Source organism: Notamacropus eugenii, chromosome 1 (genome assembly GCF_028372415.1).
Source record: "Notamacropus eugenii isolate mMacEug1 chromosome 1, mMacEug1.pri_v2, whole genome shotgun sequence".
Lineage (NCBI taxonomy): Eukaryota > Metazoa > Chordata > Mammalia > Diprotodontia > Macropodidae > Notamacropus > Notamacropus eugenii.
In genome coordinates, this window is record NC_092872.1 from 138930660 (window position 1) to 138952519 (window position 21860).

The following is a 21860-nucleotide window of genomic DNA, read 5'->3' on the forward strand; positions in this document are numbered from 1 at the left end:
GGGCAGAAGTCACTTCTAGGGCTGCAGCTCTGAGAAGGAATACATATTCAGGTTAGAACAGAGGTGTCAAATTCATAGCATGTGGGTGGCCTGAACCAGATCAAAATGTGATTGAGAAATATTTAACAAATAAATAAAATACAATACAGAATAGATAATGTTAATCTGTGGTTGTGTAAGTCAATATGCAGCCCTTGTGGATGACACCACTGATTTAGGGTACCCAAGGGTCATAATCAGGATTTGGTTTATGAGGAAAGTGATCTGCCCCTTATCGTAACTTCTATTCATTTGCTTTTCTTTAATAACCCCTCCTTTTTATAATGAGTGCCTTTTCCACCTCCATCTCCAACAGGTCCCCAGCACAGAAACTCAATAGGCCACCAATCTTTCTGAGACATCACTCCATACCCTCCCTGATGGCGTGGAGACCACGCATGTTGACAAACTGCCAGGCCCATTGTATTTCCTCCCCCAAATTTCAGGAAATCAAGGCCTTGTACTGGAAAAGTCATGTGGTAGATAAAGGTGGAAAGGACATAAATGATATGATACCTAATCTTAGATTTAGAACTAGAACTAGGAGGAACAGGGGGAGGACTGATGTTATCAGACATCCTTAAGGAAATCAATTTGATGGCTCAATGGATGGATTAGAGTGGGGAGAAATTAGAGACAGGGAGACTAACCATAAGGCTATCAGGCTATAACAATAGTCTAGAGATAAGGTGATAAGAGGGTGACAATGACAGAAGAGGAATGGGTCATATATGAGAGATGTTATAAAGGTAGAAATGACAGGACTTGGCAACTGATTGAGTTTGGGGAAGGGTATGGGAGTGAGGAGTTGAAAATGACACCTAGATTGTAAGCCCAAGTGCCTGAGAGGATGATAGCACCCTTCTCCATAATAAGAAAATTAGGAAGAGGGAGGATTTGAGGGGAGAGGAAGATAGTAAGTTTGGTTTTGGATATGTTATGCTTAAGATGTCTACAAGATATCCAGCTCAAGATATCAATAGGTAATTGGAGTTGTGAAATTGGAGGTTAGGGCTGAATTCAATAGGTCTGAGAATCATCTGCATAGAGATGATAGTTAAATATATGGGAGCTAACTAAATGAAATCATATAGAAAGAGAAAAAATATAGGAAGGAACCTTCAGGGACACCCATAGTTAGTGGGTATGACTGGGATGAAGATCCAGCAAAAGAGACTGAAAGGAATCAGACAAGTAGGAGGAGAATCAGGGGAATAAAACATGGGGAAAAAAGAATATCAAGAAGAGAAAAACCAGTAATCCAAAGGCTGCAAAAAATGCAAGAACCATAGGGGCTGAGAAAAGGCCATTAGATTTGGCAATTAAGAGATCATTTGTACTTTGGAGAGAGGGTTTCAATTGAATGAGATTGGAAGCCAAATTGCAAAGTTCAGAAGAGAGTGAGAGGACCAAAAGTGGAGGCATTAATTAAAGACAGCTTTCTCAAGAAATTTAGTCACAAAAGAGAGAAGAGACACCAGCGCTAGCAGGTGCAGATGAAGTTTTTTTTTTGAGAACAGGAAAGAAGACAGAGTTGTATTTTTAGGCAGTAGGGAACCAACCAGTAGACAGAGATGGAAGTTAAATGAGAGGGAGATGACAGAAGGCATCATCTTCTGGAGAAGATGAGGTCAGAAGGAATGAGATCACAGGAGTACAGACGGGTTCAAGAAGAGCCACTTCTTGTGAGACAAGGTTGATGAAAGAGATATTTTTGGAAGAAATCTGAGTGATGAGAAATGAAGAGAGGAGGGGAGAAGAGGGAGCCCTCTGTGGATGGTTTCCATTTTTTTTTAACTATTTTAAAATAGTACATTGTGTCATTTTCCAGGAATTGGTCAAGTTTTTAAAAATGTGACTTAAATTAATATCAATAAATCAGTTAGAAATGGCAAAGGTTTTTTGACTCCCCTATTTCACACTGTGCTCTCCTCCCAATGAGAATATTTAGTCAAATATTATTGTCCACCTGTAATCAGGACCACACCATAGGCTACCCCGGAAAAGGAATTATGGATGATTCTTATCTAAATTTAGAAAAGGTTTGTTGTTTAAATTGATTGCTTATTGTCATTCTCCTGAGAGGAAGAAGTAAAAAAAAGCTTGTGTCAAGCTTTTCTATCTCTGCTTTCACAAGTGGCAAATGCCAGTTTCTGGGGATTCAGTTATAGCAGTTGTGAAATTTCTTTAGACAAGATTGGTTCAGACTCAGATGGCAGGTTTGCATATTTCCAGTGAATGTATGTACTGCTATCGAGCTTTCCTTTTTGCTCCCTTTTTAATCATACACAATATTCACATGTATAGAACTATTATTTTCCATAAATTAGTGATAGAAGGAAGGCTTAGATAATAAAATAGGCATCTCCTATGGGAGGTGCCTGGAGAAGAATGTTTCAACAATGCTACTAAAAGTTCTAGGCCCACATTATTGGAACTGGAGTAGAACTTAAACATCATTGAGTACAATCTCTTTCAAGAAAATGAGACCCAGAGGAATACAATGACTTGCCCAGGGTCATACTGTTAGTAAGTATCTGAGGCATCATTTGAATCCAGTCCACCAACTCCAGTATTCTATCCACCACAATAATCTATCTTCCCCACCCTGACCCCACCCCAAGGCAAAGGGGTTTCTGTTCAGTGTGCCCCAGTTGAGACCTCATCACTGTCTTTAGTTCAAGCTAAAGTCACCCCCTTCCCCCAGTACCCTTGCTTACTTGTAGAGTGAATTTTCCATGAATGGCAAGGGGACACATTCCTCAAGGGTTGTATAAGAGCTGGAAGTGGCCATAACAACATTCATTTCATTGGCATGTCCTCCAAGAAGTGTCCCAGTACTTAAGTGATACTGATAGATTACTCCTGTGTTCCCCCCACCTTTCACAGGAATAATTTGAACCTTCTAGATATATCTGGCACCCAAGGAGCAGCTAATCTGTACAACAACAGAGTTTATTTAATAACATCTGAAAGGAAAGCATGCCAAGCTTTAAGAGAACAATATATTAACAATATTTGTACTACACATACTTCATAAAATGAAGTTACAGTAGGAAAAGGGAATAAGCATTTGTATAGTGCCTACTATGTGCCAGGCACAGGGCTAAGTGCTTTACAAATATCTCCTTTGATCCTCACAACAACCCTGTGAGGTAGGTGCTGTTATATTCCCATTTTACAGTTGAGGAAACTAAGACAAATGGAGGTCAGATGATTTTCCCTAAGTCACACAGTGTAAAGAGTCTGAGAATGGATTTGAACTTAAGTCTTCCTGAATCCAGTCCCAGAGCTCCATCCACTGTGCCACCTAGCTGCCTCTCTTGCCTTCCTTACACACACACACACACACATACACACACACACACACACACACACACACACACACACACACACACACCAGGCTTATGTATATATAATATTTTTGGCATTGACTGTAAACTTCACACTTTAAGTAAAATATGTTAATATTTAAACATCAAACTAAGAGCAAGATCATGCCAAATTCTGACATTTAGAATTTTAACACTTCTATTTATTAAAAATTCTTTATATATAAATATTTTTAGTGGCAACCTCACACCAGGACGTGACTAGCAATGATACAGGATCAGAATCCTGCTAAGCAGTAGGTCTCAAGCAGATAACAGGTCAAACTGAGGAAAGTCCCTTCAAGGTAGAAGGAAATAGGTTTCAGTATCCAAAAGGTCAGAAAATTATCCAATGCACATTAGTAGAGCTCTATTCTGTCTGCTGCTGGGTGTACCCTGGACTCAAAGGAGATGAATATAGCCCAAAAAAAGGCAATGAGACTATAGGAAAACCCTACCCTTGACTGAAGTAGGATCAGAGATACCAGAAGTATCTTTGAAGTGATTAGAGTTGATAAAATCTTAGGTCCTCCTCAAACCAGGGGATTTAAGGCTATCAGGGAATTAGGTGGTATAGCTGATAGAGTTCTGGCCCCAGAGTCAGAAAGACTTGAGTTCAAACCCAGCCTTGGAAAGATACCTCAGAGGTGGTCTAGTCCAACACTCCACACACATACACCTTACATCACATGAGGCTCGATAGGCTATAGTGACTTGTCTGTGGGTCCATAAAGAGTAACCACTGGAGGCAAGATTTGAACAAGAATCTTTTCATCATCAGTGGGTTCAGGCACATTCTGCAAAAGGCTCATGGCACTTAATTCTTTCTATGACTCTTTAATGAATTGTAGTAGCAAGATAAATCACGGAAATTTCACCATATGAAACATCTACACGGTATATACTTCATAAAATGAAGTTACAGCAGGGAAAAGGAAGGGAAAAGGGAATAAGCATTTGCACAATGCCGACTATGTATCAGGCACTACGCTTTACAAATACCTCGTGTGATCCTCACAACAACCTTGTAAGGTGGGTGCTATTATTCTCCCCATTTTACAGTTGAGGAAACTAAGGCAAACAGACGATTCTCCCAATGTTACACAATGTAATATAGAGACACTGAGGAAAAATCAAAGCAGAAAACTAGCAGTGAAACTGAGAGAAAAACACTATCGTAGAATCAGTACTTTCAACACAAACTTCTCATATTCTTTCTTAAATCTGTAACTATCTAAACTGAATATATCATAACAAACTTGCATTCTACAATGTCTTAGCGCTTTATTGTTGAGACATTTCAGTCATGGCTGATTCTCTGTGACCCCATCTGGGATTTTCTTGACAGATTCTGGAGTGGTTTGCCATTTCCTTCTCCAGTTCATTTTATAGATGAGGAAACTGAGGCAAACAGGGTTAAGTGACTTGCCCAGGATCACACAGCTTTTAAGTGTCTGAGGCCAGTTTTGAACTCAATAAAGATGAGTCTTCCTGGCTCTAGGTCCAGCGCTCTATCCACTACTCTATCTAGTCTTGGCACTATTATATGATAGAAAAGTTAGTGGTGTCAAGTAATCAACAAGCATTTTCAAGCACCTACTGTATGGCAGATATTGTATTAGTTACTGGGGATAGACAAAAAATATAATAGGTGCTGCCCTCAAGGAACTTACAAAATTTGAACTTAATGTAATGACACCTGAGTGACCATAGCAAGTCCCTTCATTCTCTGGGCCTCAGTTACCTCATCTATATATTTTGATCATCTGTGAAATTCCTTCCAGCTCAAACATTCTATGATTTTACTGTTAATCTTTTCAGTTGGTTGTTTAGTCATTTGTATGACACCATTTAGAGTTTTCTTGACATACTGGAGTGGTTTGCTATTTTCTTCTGCAGTTCATTTTACAGATGAGAAAACTGAGGGAAAGAGGGTTAAGTGACTTGCCCAGGGTCACACAGTTAGTAAGTCTCTGAGGCTGGATTTGAACTCAGTAAAGCCACACTTTACTGTTACGCTACAACATGAAAATCATTTACTTCCTTGCCTTCCGAACCTCTCCTTCACTTTTGTGTTGCTGCTGTGTTTGGTCAGACCTGTGATTTCATCAAAACAACTTCCTTTACAAACCCAGATCAAGACATCTGCAGCTTAATCTTAAAGAGTGACTGCAGGGCATGAACAGTGAAGAGACTTAGCCTGGATTACACAGCTCTATCAGAAGGACCTGAATTCAGGTCTTCCTAAATCCAAGGCCAAGTCACTATTCATTAAGCCATACTGACTCTCCTCATTTACACTGGCCAACCCAATCTAAAGGAAAGTTCAAGAACAGATGCTTAGAAAAGAGCATGGTACATCAAGTTTGCCACTGAGGCATTCATGAGATTTCTAGATAATCTAGCTAAAGTCACTTCATTTCCAAGTCAAATGGTGATTATCAATGACCTTGGATCACTTAGCTCTACACCTCATTTCTTCACTTCATTTCTTCCTCCTCCACTGGACTGAGAGATTCCTGAGAGAAGGGGTTGCCTTTTGCCTTTCTTTTTATCTCTGGTGCTTAGCACAGTGCCTGACATGTAGGAGGTGCTTAATTTTGACTGCTATTCCATGTCTCACTCTCTTACTTACTCACTGTCTTACTTACTTACCTACTCACTCTCTTACTTATTTACTCATTCACTTACTTACACCACCCACTTACTTCATGAGAACATTATGAAGTTGAGTAAGATACTACTTCATACCAACTTGTTTTGCTTCTCCAGGAAATCAAATAATGTTAAATCTAGACTATCTATTCTGATGACCCCTCCCCCTCACTTTATTGATGAACAAACGGAGGTTCAGAGAGGCTAATTAAATGACTGTCCAAAGTAACAGATAAAAAGAACTCTTATTCTAGGCATCTAGGTCTTATGCTGAATAAAATGCTGGACCTAGAGTTAGGAAGACCTGAGTTCAAATTTTCCCTTGGATTAGCTGTGTGACCTTGGGCAAGTGATTTAACCTGTGTGTGCCTCAGTTTTCTCATATGTAAAAGTACAGATAACAGTAAATGCCTTCGAGAGCTGTTGTGAGCATAAAACAACATTTATAATGCACTTTGTAAACCTCAAAATCTATATAAATGCTATTATAATAAATATTATAATACTATACCACCATGGCCTCCCTAGAAATATTAGCTTGCCATTATGTAGGACATTAGGAGTAGAGTGCATTTTATACATGGTATCTCATTTAATCTTTATAATTGCCTAGTAAAATAGTTAATATGGGTATTATTATCTCCATTTTAGAGATGAGGAAATGAAGATCGAAAGAATTTCAATCACTTGCCCAAAGTCGTGCAATAAGTAAATTGTAGAATTGGAACTCAAACCCAAGCCCTGTGTTATTTCCACCAAACCCTGCTGCCTCTCAGAAACACTGTAAAATCAAAGCACAGATGAAGTATGTCTTATTTCAAGGCATCTGTCTCAACAGAAGTAATATATTTTTTCCTCTTGTAGAGCATAGGATCCTGGACTTAAGCTGAAAAGGACCTGAGTGGCATCCAGTACAAAACCCTCATTTTATCGATGAGGAAACTAAGGCCCAGAGAAGTTAGGTGACTCGCCCAAGGCCACACAGTGAGCAAATGATGGAGCCAGACAAATTCAGATCTTTGCACCCTAAATCTAACATTCTTTCCACTGCATCACTGCCTCAGGCCTGGTAGGATGTTCTTAGAATGTTAGACCTAGGAAGAACTTTAGAGACCATCTAGTCCTGCCACACTCATCTGATAGAAGAGAAACCTGAGGTCCAGAGAGAAAAATTATCTAAATCAAATCAAGCTTTTTTTTTCTTAAAGATTCTGGGCTAAATTTTCAAGTGCTGATTCTATCAGAACATCCTTCCATACACCCACCACATAAAGGTACGTTATTTGGTCCTAAAAACCATAGGAGCAATTTTTTTGCGGCATTTTTTCTTTTTTACTTAATTGTTTTTCTTGAGAGATTGAGAGTGATTTTGTAAGGATAACTTCCTTAGCTCAGATTCATTCAAAAATCAGACATATTGATGATCATCGTCACATAGTTTTCCACATCTCATATGCAATGTCTTTGATGAAGTATTTGTAGCTTTTTTTCTGTCCATAAGATTTTATTTTTCAAGTACAGATTGTCTGGAACCCAGCCTCCAAATGTCACTTCCTTAATACTGCTTTTTACTTGGATTTTTAGATTTAATAACAGAACTTTCTTTTTTTTTTAATCTTGAAGTCTGCCTACAGTTTCTGAAATATTCCAAAAGATCCGTCTTTAAGATTCTTTCACTTCTCTGTCTGCAGCATACAACATGTAATTTTCTTTCTGTGTAGTATTTAACAACAATGGATGTTTTCCCAAACCAATAGTCCTAGGATTTTTCTTCTTAATGGCTTCTCCTTAATATTTTGGCCATTGGATGCTAATAGATAAGAATCACCTCTTCAGCATGAATATTCTTCCACCATCATGTGGTACATCACAGGGTAATTAGAAAACTTCTTAGATCAGGTCACCATTAATCATCTTCCAAAGAAACGAAGACTAAATCTGGAGAAGAGCTCGTGTGACATGATCTAGAAACAGTTCAATTCAGTTGATTAGGGTTCTAGATTCTACAGAAAATTTTCCTTTTCCCCTCCCCCTTTTAAAATGGAATTGTGTGACCTAGTGACGGAGACCACGAATCTCTAACCAGTAAAGACAAGGCAGATTTTACCTTTTATCTTTAGAAAAGAAAAATAGACTGAATACAAAGCCAATGGCAAGATACACAGTCTGAAATTCAGCACATGTATGGTTCAGCTTGTATAATATATATAGGTAAGGGCCAACAAATGGCTGTGTGTGTTGAGGAATTATGTTAAAAAAAAAATGTAGGGAAAAAGAAACAGAACAAAAAATGTGTGTGCATAAATGTTACAAGTAAGGGAGATTTTGAAGATGGAAATTATTGAAGATCAGTAGCAGTATATACAGAGAAGAGTTAAGAACAGCTAGCCAAAAGAGCTAGGTTTTAGTTTTGAGGTCTCAAAAGAAAAAAATAAATTAAAATTCTACAAAAAATGCCTTCGTGACATGGGTAGCAGGTAGGTCCACCTTGTTTTTTCCTACCCAAAATGAACGTATACTCATTCTAAGTGGGACACATATATACTTACATAAGATTTTTCACATTGGCTTCTCTGCAATACAAGTCTGAGGTCCCCTCTAGCCTGAGATCATGCTCCACTGATCCTATCACCAATCTGAATCTCATTTTCTTCATTGATAGAGTGAGAAGGTCACACTAGAAATTCTTAATGTTTTTTGTGTCATGGACCCCCTTTGCAGTCTGAGGAAGCCTATGGGCCCAATCATAGAATAATTTTTTAAAATCAAATACATAGAATTATAAAAGAAACCAATGCTATTCAAATACAGTTATCAAAATGTTGGAACAAATTAGGTTCCTAGGCCTCAGGTTAAGAATTCTAGTTAACTCGATGACCTCTAAGGTCTCTTCTAGCTTATTCTATGAAAAACAATTTCTTAGAAATTGTAGAAAGGTGTTTTTATTTTGATACTTAAAAAAAATCAAAACCTGAATTACTCTGAATTTCTTTCTTTCCTCCATTCTTTCTCTTCCTTCTTTCCTTCCTTCTTTACTTTCTTTCAGATTAAATCTCCCCATCTCACCCACACTACAGATGCACTGACCATGCACAGCACAACCCTATCTCTGACCCCACTTGTGAAACAAAGGGTAACTTTGACCTGCTCCATTTACAACCTGAGCAGTCTGGCCCCTCCTTTGCAGCCAAGAGCACAGTGCCTGCCCCCACCACCCCTTGGAGCTCACCATACTGGTGCCATACTCAGTGTAGACAGTCTTCCTGAAGCTCAGAATGCTTAAGCTCCAGTGATCCACCAACCTCAGCCTCCCCAGGAGTGAGGATTACAGGCAGGCTTCACCACTACAAGGCTCTGTTCCCTTCTTAAGAAACTAGAGAACAGCCAACTTTCACAGACACTTCCTGAATATTTTAAACCAGGCAGGGGAAGGGATGGAGAGATACTGGTACTTGTCCTAGGGCACCAGAGTCCGAAGAGGACAAATAAATCATGTTCCGTTATTGGCAATCCCTAGGTATAGCTCATACAGAAATGGGACGTATTGTATTCCACCTGATCTCTGCTTCCTATTAAACATGACATCCACTCTACTTTGGAAAAATCTTCACTCTCAATCTATCTGGACAGCCTCTGCAAGACTTTTATTTATATACAAGGGCATCAGCCAGAAATCAAGCAGTCTCTGGTCATTATTTGTGGTTGTGACAGCCTAAGAACTCTTGGAGAACAGGAGATGGTGCAATGTACCAGCAGGAGATGATGACAGTCTTGCATGCTGGTAAACCTCCCCATCACTTGTTTAAATGTGGATGCTTCTGTGGTCATTTCTTTCTGTTTCTTTTTTCATTTATGGCTTCCGACTCTGGATTATCAGCCTAACTTCAACCAGATGAGGTTTTCCTCGTGTTTGGAATAGGTCAAAATAGAGAGAACCAGAGGTGGAAGATCTTCTGAGGGATTAGCTAAATAAATTAAAGACGTAGGCACATACTTGACAAAAGTTTAGGTTACTGTTCTGAAGTAGTACCTTGGGGACTTCATACCTTCCTGTACCCACCTAGGATCCAGTTTAATAAATAAGAACTAATCATTACAGCCTCTTTTCTTATGCAGTAAGCCAAGCCTGCCTCTGATCTCTTACAGGAAAGTCCTTTGAAGTGACTTTTTGTAGAGAAAGAAGTATTAGATCCCAACCAAAGAGACTTCAGATGGAGGACATAATTGGAATGCTCTCTGCTGGTTGAAATGGAAAGTGCCACAGGAGTGACGTAAGTGACTCTTCATTCATCTAAAGAAGAATGTGTGTACGCATTTGCATAAATATGTAATTATAAAACCATTCACTCACATATTTCCCACCCCCTCCCCAACTCCCCTAAATCTGAGAAACATTATGAGATTCTTTGTCTTCTACACATTATTTTTCCACAGGCGAGTGGGATGCTTTGGTTGGCAAAGGCAGCAGCCTGGCTCAGAGCAATTGAAGAGGTGTGAATGACCATATTTGCTGAAGTCTGAAGGTTTAAAGAGGTGCTAACAGCAGTTAAGTACTTTGCCCAGGCCTACAGAGGCAAACGGAGCTGGGAGTGAGGAGAATTTAACTGTCTTCCTTGGTGGACTGGTGAATTCAACCCCATTAGTTCATTCCTGTGTATGCTCGCCCTTCCCCTCAGCTGGGCATTAAAATATGTGCTCATGGAAGGAAGTAGATTATACAAATAAAAGGAAGTAGATTATACAAATTTTAATGATAATAAAATAATTTACCCTCTTCTGGTCTCATTCTTCTCTCTTTCTGCTGCAAGACAACTGACAATCAATCAGCATCTATTAAAGGCTCACTGTGTGCCAGGCACACATTTGGGAAGCTTGGTACCTAATCTATATATACTGTATAATGCATGAAGCCTAATCCAAGGTATGGTCTACCCTTCCCCCTCAAAGGCTGTCCAGTTAAGGAATACAAGGAGGGAGGAGAGAACATTCCTGTTCTGACCTTAAGTCAAAAGTAGAGAACAGCTGGGTAGCACCCACTATATAATAGCCTTACATTCATTTGAAGTTGTGACCCTTATAGTCGTTTCTATTAACCAGACAAGTCCAAGTCATTTCATCTGTCTAATTAGGGCCATATTTCTTAGATTGTCATCTTCTTGAGAAGGCATTTTATCTTTCAGCTTTCTCCAGCTGAATATATGTATATATCCTTCATGTACAAGAGATCAGCTCCTTTCTTTCTCTGCCCTTCTTTCCTGAACATCTTATATCTTTCTAGTGACTAGGTGTTACAGTGGACCTGGAGTCAGAAAGACTCATCTTCCTGAGTTCAAATCTGGCCTCAGATACTTCCTAGCTGTGTGATCCTGGGCAAGTCATTTAATCCTTTTTGCCTGAGTGAGGCTGGAGAAGGAAATGACAAACCATTCCAGTATCTTTGCCAAAAACAAAAAACAACAAAAATGGGGCCACAGAGTCAGACATGACTGAAACATAACAGCAAAGCTCATCATTCTAGTCATGTGTAAAGTTCTACATTAGGATCATATGTAGATCATACTCATACAGAACCTTATAATTTACAAAGGTTTTTTCTCTCACAACAGCTGTATGAGGTGGGTAGAACAGCTGTTATTCTCATTTTTAACAAAAAAAAATCGAGGCTCAGATAAGAGAAACAATCTGCCCAATGTTCCACAGTTAGTGGTAGAGCTGGAACTTGGGCCCACAACTTCCGACTTCTTTTTACATTTGTGTGTATATGTATACATGTGTGTATATGTCCATAAGAATGCATACATGTAAATATACACATATGTGTGTATATGCATATAGATATGTACATATATATTACATATATTACATGCTTTCAATATGGGAATGACTATATAAGTAGCTTAAGAACTTCAAGTAACATGAAAGATGAGTTTTTGTTTTTGTTTTTGCAGAAAGGATTACATCCAGAAAACCACACAGTAGTGTAATTTTGGGTAGTTTGATTTTAAATGGAAAGCACTTAGTTTAACGTATAGAATTTCTTCATAGATATAACTAAAATGAAACATCATTCATGGATTAACATTAGCAGTGAGTGTAATCCCTCAGTCCACAATACTCATGAGCTTTCAGGCTTCAATACAATATAAGGGAAACTACTCAAACCATTTGCCACCAATAAAAGCTAACTCTGTAGCCAGATAAACAGATGCTTGACTCACTGGAACAAGATTTCACAACTAATCTCTCAAGTCCATTTGCTTCTCAAAGTCCATCCTTACGATATGACCTAATTTTGACTGTGCTCATTTGACCCACCTTCCCAAAGTAATGAAAATGCTGACAGCTCCCTGAATTATGGTATGCCATCATACGATATATGGGATTTTTTATAGAGTAAAAAACCAGATGTACTTCAGATCATAAAAATTTTAGAGTCAAAATTTGAACTTCAAGGTCATCTAGTTCAACCTTCCACTCAAATGAGCAATTCTTTCTTCAAAGTCCTGACAGATAGCCAACCATCCTCCCTCCCAGGGCATCATACTCCTTTGGTGGACAGCTCTGTTCAATAGACAGTTCAATCTTAAGATGAGCTGAAATCTGCCTCTTTTTGAGATTTACGCTTCTGCCCTCTAAGGCAACACAGCACAAATCTTTGCTCTTCCCAACATGATAGGTCTTCAAAACTGTGAAGATAGATGTCATTTCTCTCCTTAGGCTTAATCCTTTGGATAAATCTGGCCAATCCCTTCTACTGGTCCTGCTCACAGGACATGATTTTCAGATCCCTCACACCACTGTGATCACCCTCCTCGGGATGCATTTCATTTTGTCAAAATACTTTGAAAATGTCTTTGAAAAACAACGCCCCCCCCCCCCAAAGTTGCCATGTTAATTACTAGAGCAACTGAAATTTCAAACCACTCATTTTCTCTGCAACTTGAGGCAAACAGAAAATAAAAGGAATATATGATTGATATGCTGGTTTAAAACATGATTTTTTGTTTAAAAGAAGGAACAGATATAGTACTCTTCAAAAACATCTGATTTGGGAGTATCATATTTCTATTTTTAAAATAAGGTCTTCTCAGGCTCATAGCCTGAGGGACCATCTCAGCCATGTACATACACACACATGTGTACATACACACACGGTATACATACGCACACCCATCATCATTTCTCATGAACTGTAACTTCTTCAACAAATGGGTTTAGATATATTAGTAGTATTTACATTTCCTTATCTGGGTAGACTAACTATATAACCACAGGATATGGGCATTCACTACAATCCCCTCTCCTCTTGCCTTAGGGCACCTAGTTATTCACAATAATGTTTTGTCTTTAAAAATTGTGTCTTGGTTATATTTTGGATGAGAGATGAAGAACAGAGATTTCCAAACCACCAAAGAAGATGAAAGCCAGCATTCCTGAATATGCAATATTTGTTGAAATGAATTTCCTAAATTTGGCTATAGCACAATCAGAAATTTACATACATTTACATTTGTGTTTAGCACAATGCCTGGAAATTTAGTAATCTGTTACTAGATTCTGAGGAAGATGTGGGACTGGAGTCGGGAGCAATTTGACAAAATGTTAAATATTTGCAGTTTAAGAAGTGATGTGGTAGAAGAAAGGAAGAAAGAAAGCTAATATTCTCTAAAAGGAAAAGATTCTGCCCCCAAACCGGGTAGGGAATTTTGAGGGCAATAGCACAACAAAGCATCCTATGGCTTCCTCAGTATCTAGCATTAGAGAAACACTGAATGGAATCTCTCCCAAGCTGTCATGGAACACAAAAAGATTCTTGATTCTTTTTACCGTCTCTAAGAAATTCCTGCGTAATATTGAGAACAAGCTTTGCCTACCGTAACTGACTAACAGACAAGCAACATTTGCCCTTTGGAAAGTGACTTCGTTACAATAACCAATAGGGAGGCTATTTCTACGGTACAGGGATCATGGGTGCCAGAGCAGCTGTCCAGTGGCACAAGGGCTGGTAAAGGCGGGGTGGGGGTGTGAAGTGAAGGGGAAGGATATATGTGACTAGCCAAGGGCATGACAACAATCCAAAAAGGCCAGAGCCAACAAAAAAGACTCACAAAATACAGCATGATATGATTTGATTTCTTATTTTAGGCCAAGATGCTAATTAAACCATATTTTAAAGCAACCAAACAAAAAGCCTTTCCCCTTTCCCACTCCATGCCCCCAACCTTAGTAGTAATTCCACCATTTTTCTATATTGGCAAAACATAATCAGCAAATTTCAAATGTTTACAGCAATACCCAATGTAAATATATATCTTTTCAATATTTACTTTCCTCACCAGGGGTCTAATTAGGTTGAAACCTCCCTTTTTATGAGAAAGGGAATCAGACCCTGAGGAATTTTTACTAACCAGCTGGAATGTCAATGCTTCTCTTTTTAATCAGGTTTGCAAATGAAATGGCACTGGAAGTAATTTTAAAATTTGTGTAAGAAAAATGACTCACAAATGCATAACTTGTGGCATACTGTACCATGGTACCAAATAACCAATATCCAACTTTATGACAGAAATCAGGGGTTATGAACTCCCCTCTTCAAAGGTAAGAGGAACCTTACAGAAGTAAAAGGAAACTTAATTTTCAAGTTTTTTCTAAAGAAATATAAAATACTTGACTTACTTACTATGTCTATTAAGAACAAGGAACGTGAAACTTTATTCAACAAGTACAATAGATATTAATGATATAATTTGGTTCAACATAATAGCTAGTTTAGGGAAGCAGTAAGTATAAAGGGAAAGAGTAAGGAAGAAACAGGAAAATGGAGAGAGGGGAAAAGCATAGAGAAATAAGGAAGGAATATGGTAGGAGAGAGAAAAGGGGGAAAGAGGAACAAAGGAAGATAGGCAAAGGAAAGAAGAGGATGGATGGGAAGAGAAAGGGAAGGAAATGGAGAGCAAAGCAGAGAGAGAGAGGAGAGGGAAATAGGAGATAAAGTTGGAGACAGAAAGAGACTTAGACAGGTTGGTAGCCAAACTAGTCGAGGCAAACAGCTTTCATCGTACCCTGTGCAACACTGGACTATGGGTATCAAAATAAGTTTTGAAAATTGTTCACTTGGGTATCTATTACAACCTCACGCATCTACATCATGAATGGGATAGCCACAGAAACCTGTGTTGGGGCCCTGTATTGAAAGGATTGTGGTCAGAATAATTTGACCTAAGAGCTGATGAAATCAAGCAGAGGCCTAGATCTGGCAGACTGGCTTGAGATTCCTCATTCCTAATTGGCTGTTAAAGTCTGTGGGCAGAATTTTTGGCATTATAATACTTTATGAAAAGCTTACCTCCTCAACCATCTGCTTGACTTTCTTCTGCTGGCAATGGACCATGTCATCCAGGTGTCTAATGCGTTCTCTCAGGCTAGCTGCTGCCTCCTCCAGCTGCTGATACCTGACATCAGGAGAATGTAAAACAACTAAATTACTTTTGGAGGCAATATAGTCAACACATATAGTCAAACTATTAAAGAAACAGCCTAGTACCAAGATGTGAAATCCGGCATCCTTTCAATGTCTATTCATTAGCAATGCCTATTCAGATATACTTCCTTCAGTAGCCACTAATAAAATGAATTGTTAAAAAGAACCATAACCTTGCTAACCTCTATTTTGTTGAAAAGAAGACAAAGTTGAAACAGAAAAGCTAGGTTTGTATAGAAGTCTACAGTTACAAAGTCCTTCATGGTCACTATTTTATCTGATCCCCACGATAATCCAGATAGGACAGTCATTACCATCACCATTTTTATAAGAGAAGAAATAGGGGCTCAAAGAGCGATTTGTCCCAGATTACATGGTTAGAAAGTGATAGAAGTGTGTCTTAAACCTGAGTATTTTGACTCCAACTTCAGTATTCTTATAGCTATAAAAGTTAAAGACCATGCCTGTGATTGGCATTGGTCTAAAGGAAAGAGAATCACGTTGGGAAGTAATAAACATTTTTGTTTTCTAATCACAAACATTCCTATAATATTTTGCATTTTTCTGTTGTTCCGTTTCATTTTAACTGCCATCATCTTTTTTTCAGGGAGATGCATTTGCCCAAATTAGACTGCAAACTTCTTGAGGAGAAGGACAATGTTATTTTTTTTCTTTGTAGTATTCTCAACATCAAGCAGAGTCAGTATTTAATAAGTGATTTGCTGAATTCACTGTATTTGATTCCAAGCAATGTTTTGTGGAATCCTGTAGCTTAATGAGGTATCTTTATATGATCCATGAAAGACAGTATGGCTGTTTCAAGCTTTAACTATCCATCACCTACAGTTTATGCCCTAGAATGAATGGTACTGGGCTGGAGGTGGAGGCATTAAACTACTTGGTCTTGAGAAAAAGAAGAATCCTATCACTTCAAAAAGCCTTTAGTTGTAAAGGAAGAAAAGATAAAGCAGTACCATTCTCTTGAAACATTTGCTCCACTTGGAATTTTTCATGGATTAGCAACGTTTCTGTTGCTTATGAAAACCACTCTCCTATTTTCAATATAAAACAAACAGTTGGAGGTAATTTTCCTTTGTACAAAGAAAGTTTTGGTTAACAATTTCTCCAAACAAGTAGGAACAGGGTAGGAGAGACAGTCAAATTTTTGGAAACTGGAATTGGTCTCAATGGTGATTCTTCATCAAAATAATATGTTCTGTTGATCAATGAAAAAGTCAGCCCCTTACACAAATCAAAGACTGGAAAACATTTCACAGACTGAACTTTCCCTAAAGAGGGCTAGGAACTAGATTTGTGATTTCATTGACCTGGGGAACTCCCGGACAAGGAAGCCCCTCTACCAATGTGGGTCAGCACCTTCTCTTCAACACAGAGTGTTGTCTTGAACACTGAGAGGTTCATTGACTTGTTCAGCATGTCAGAGGCAGGATTTGAATTCATGTCTTTCTGGCTCTGAGGTTGGTATCTATCCACTAAGCCATGGTTCTGAAATGTCCCAATACACAAACTACTAAAACTCCCTACAAATAAGATAAATGATGTGAAAATGAGAGCTCTATCTAGGCAAGGTGTGGCCCATAGAGATAGCATTTCAAAGACAAATGCTAGAGCACCAAGGCCATTCATTTTAAGACAAGACATGTTATAGCTTACCTTTTCTTGTCAAAATCTGTGCTGACACCTTCTCCCGACATTTCCGTCTCATGCTGAAGCAACTGTAGCTGAAGTTGCTGGCGTTCCTAAACAAAGAGAAATATTTCTAAATTAACTCATCAAAAAAAGCCCTCCAAGACAATTATTCATATATTAAACTCAGTTTAACCAACCTTTAAACAAAGCCCAAGTATCTGTAATAGGGTTCAGTTTTGTCTGTTTGTACATTCTACACTCAAATTTTAGGAGAAATAAACATATTAGAAATAAGGAGGTTGATAGTATGAATTATTCATTTTTTAAAGTTCCAATACGTATCAGAGAGGCCCAGGTGTATCACAAGGTCATAGATTACTATATATCCTACTAGTCTACATCTATTGTCTTATAGGATCATAGATTTAAAACTGGTAGGAACCTCAAAATCTTTCCTCCTAGTCCTACCACATCATTTTACAGAAGAGGAAACTGAGGTTTAAAAAAGGTTAAGCAACTTGCCCAAGGTAATAAGCTAGGAAGTGTCAGAAGTGGGATTTGAAACTAGATTTTTGTGGCTCCATGTCCAACACACTATCCACTATGGCACTCTGCTTCTCTGCATAGATATGCTCATAATGAGTAACCATGGGCACTACAAAATCCTCAACTCCCTTCTGGATCATCAAAGAAAGTGCAAATTTGGGTCTATATAGTTATAAATCAAGTATTCCTACCTTCTGGTTCTTTGAAATTTAGTAATCCTGCTATGGTACACATGCTGGGTTTTAGTTCACCACAAGAGCTAATTAACCAAAACCCCAAATTCTACAGCCACTCTGGGAAATGGGAATTTACTTAGTCTATGACAAAAATTGGTCTTACCAAGATAAATAAATAGGCCATTTGGACTTGAGAACTAGGATGGAGGCATTAAACTCTTTCCCGAAGTATTTCACAACCCCAAATTTCAGATAAGAGGGGATTGTTTGGCTTTTTGAATAGATTGTCAACATTAGGAGGCCATGCTGTTATCAAGAAAATGGCCTATAACCCTTTCTCTTCTAGAAGGGGAAATTAATACTCTTTGGAAAGAGTTCTCGCCTAAGTTATAATGGGATGGGACTGCCAAAAAAGCCAATAAATCTTAAGACTTCACTAAAAGAAATATATGCTGTCTTCATCTAGGAAAACTAATCAATTATATCCTGTGCTGGTCAGAGTACAGCTGGCTTACCTATTCAGTTTTGGACATCTCATTTTAAAAGAAACAATGACAAACTCTAGAAAAATATTGACAATGACAGACTCAAAAAGAAAATGACAAAAAATGGTGAGTAATCTGCAAACTCTGCCATTTAATTATGGCAATTCATGTATATAGCATTTCTACACATATACATATACATAAACACTACATCTGTAAATAATATAAAAGTTGTTCAGTTGTTATGACCCCATTTGGGGTTTTCTTGGCAGAGATATTGGAGTCATTTGCCATTTCCTTCTCCAGCTCATTTTACAGATAAGGAAACTAAGGCAAACAGTGTATATAGCACTATTATCTCATTTGTTCTCTACACAAACTCTGTTAAGTATGTAATGCAATTTCTATTAGCTTTTCTTTGTAGGTGGGGAAATAGAGACTCAAGGTCTCACAACTAGTGAATGGCGAACCTAGGTCTTCTGACTCCAGATTTGTCACTCCTTCCACTACACCCCAGAGGACAAAGACCTGAGGACATTCAACCTAGAGAGGAGAAGACATGAAGAGACTGATTCAAGTAATTGAATGATGGTCAAGTGGAAAAGGTATTCGATTTCCTATTCAAAAGGAAAGAACTTGAAATGATGGGATGTTACTATAATGCAGATTACAGTTAACATAAAAACTTTCTATCAATTGTCCAACAATGCTATGGACTGCATCCTGAGGTAATAAACTCCCTGTCACTGGAAACAGACAAGTAGAAACTGAGTAACCATCTATTAGAAATGTTGTAATGCAATGATATCAAACTCAAATAGAAATGGTTGCCCTTAAACTATATACGTAAGGATTCCTGCAGGTTGCATATGTTAGAAAATCACATATTAATGATACCTAAGTTTTATTATGTTTTTATTTTTTTGCTAAATATTTCTCAATTAGTGTTTTGTCACACAAAGAAGTATTGTGGGCACATGTGGTCCACGGGCCATTGTGTTTGACACTTCTGCCAATGTAAAGGACAGTTATAGGTCTTTAAAAAATACCCCCCCTTCCAATATACCTCTTTACAATGCAAAGGATATTGAAAGGTGGTTTTTTAATACTCTAGTAAAAGACAAATTTAAATGTCAAACTGTATTGATGCAAATATTGTTAGATATTTGAAATCAGGCATTTTAATAAAGAACTTTCTCCTCGTAAGATAAAGGAAAGGGGAAAGTTTTCTTATTTCTCTTCTCCCCACAATTCCATTCCCATACGTCATGATGAGTCACATAGTGAGACTGCGAGACAACAGAAGAACTACCCCCAAGGTTCTTTGGTATCCCCAACATGTTAAAAGAACCACAAGAAATCCTTTAATTTATTGGAACACATCCTTGTACCCACGCTGCTGGGAGGCAAGTGTTGCTTTAATTTTTGTCCTTCATATCCCCAGGGCCTATCATGGTGCTTGGTACATTGTAGACTTTTAGTATTTGTTAATTGATTGGTTGGTTGGTTCAGTCTCTAAAGCAGATTTATGGAAAGATACAGAAAATAATTATATAGGAGAAGGAACCACAGAAAGAGTATCCACAAGGATGAGATCACAGGTCTGTGAAAGTACTTATTAATAAACTACTGGAGGAAAAAAAATGGTAGTGAAACAGGACCATAGGATCTAACTTTGAGTTTAATTGTATCAAGATAATATTTGCAATATCGTGAGTCAGGAGAACTACAAATTAAACCGTGTAATTGACAAGCCATTCATAAAGTAGAAATTCGCCCTTGAGTAAAGTCCAAAAATAGAAGCAAGGTCAGGAGATAGGAAGTAAGGATACAAACAGTACCACAATTCATTCTTCCTGGCAGGCTGTTCCCACACCTGATAAGGGTCTGGCAGCACTTCTGCTCTCAAAGATTTATAAGGTACAGGGGGTACGGGGTAAGGGTAGGGTTGGGAGAAGGGTTGTAATTTGACATGCCAAATTTTAGCTTAGCTAAGGAGACATTTCTCCAGGCCTAAATGGAAATGATAATTTAAAGGAGAGGAAACTATTCTAAAGCTATCAAGAGAAAGTCATAAGGACTTCAGGGACATTTGTATGCCTATGCACAAGTTTACAGGAAATTCAGACTAAGAAGGATCAAATTCAGAAATGGCTGATGCTGAGAAAGAAACTCTGGACTAGGAGTTTTCACTTAGACATCTAATCTTTATGGGACTCAGTTTCCTCACCTGCAAAACTAGGGAATTGGATGAGATGATTCCCAGGGTCCCTTTTTCTCCAAAATTAGGCAAAATAGGAAACTAGCAAAAAGCATGCAGTTGTGTGTGATCTGAATGAACTCTTCCCCAGTCTACTGTTCACCCCCAACCCTACTTCCTGCCAAGATGGCCTCCTCGATGGTATTTGGTGTGTTTAATCATCTTTATTCCAGAAAGACTTTATAGAAATTGCTCAAAGTTTAAAAAAAAAGGCTAGTAACCATCCTGGCTGCTAGGGAAGGCTGGCTTCCCAAATGACTGGGGTTTTTAACCATTTTTTGTACCATGGAGCATGAAGCCTATGTACACCTTCTCAGTCAATCACCTAGTATTTAGTAGGTGCCTACTATGTGCCAGGCACTGTGCTAAGTTCCAGGGATACAAAAGAAAGGCAAAAAACATTCCCTGCTATCAAGAAGCTCATAGTCTAAAAGGAGAAGAAAATATGCAAGGAACAGTGTACTAGGGGCAGCTAGGTGGTGCAGTGGATAGAACACATACTCTAAAGTCAGGAAGACCTGAGTTGAAATGTGACCTCAGACATTTACTAGCAAGTCACTTAAACCCAACTGCCTCCAAAAACATAACAAAACCAAACCAAAGAACAGCTATGTATTAATATTAAATATACAGGAAAACCTACTGGTAGTCTCTGAGGAAATATCTATAAGAGATAATCCAAAGGTAGAAATAACAGGACATGACAACTGATTGGATATTTTTTCAAAATCATAATTGAAGGAAATGCTAAATTTTATTTGAAGGTTAGTGACAATAAAGATTTTTTTTTGCCATCCAATTTCATGGATGCTCTAATATCTGCCCAAGGGCCCAATTTAAGAACCCCTTCTAAATGGTCATTAGAATTACAGATTTAGAACTAAAGGCATATAGCCTTAATGTGTCTGACCCCAACATTATGGATTTCTTCACTCTACTTTGTTACACTACCTGAAATCCCACCATTGAATCATTTGTGTTAACAAGAATCTTCTTTGCAAGATGAAAATACCAGGGCCAGGATGAGGGGGTGTTGGTATTTATACATACATACTATGAATTAGTCTCATTACTAGGCTTTCCTGCAGATTCCTAGAGATGAAATTAGCCACTGAGAGATTAGAAGTTTTGCTACAAAGTGAGGGAAAGCAGGTAAATTTGAAGTAGCCCAGAGCTTAGATAGAACTCTGAGGGATA

General features: G+C 38.2%; 1 protein-coding gene across 7 annotated transcripts in view; it reads right to left on the bottom strand.

The window, feature by feature from the left end:
* The window catches only part of MYZAP (myocardial zonula adherens protein), a 118443-nt gene that overhangs the window by 35327 nt on the left and 61256 nt on the right, over positions 1-21860 (bottom strand). For 5 of the 7 annotated variants that reach the window (XM_072615715.1, XM_072615717.1, XM_072615726.1 and 2 more), the window contains 2 exons: positions 17221-17306; positions 15412-15517 (listed from right to left, as the gene is read on the bottom strand). In XM_072615715.1, the coding sequence (XP_072471816.1) occupies positions 15412-15517; positions 17221-17306 (192 nt within the window). Of the gene's footprint in view, positions 1-7548; positions 8030-15411; positions 15518-17220; positions 17307-21860 lie in introns of those variants that run through there. The other 2 variants (XM_072615733.1, XM_072615729.1) reach the window with 1 other exon arrangement.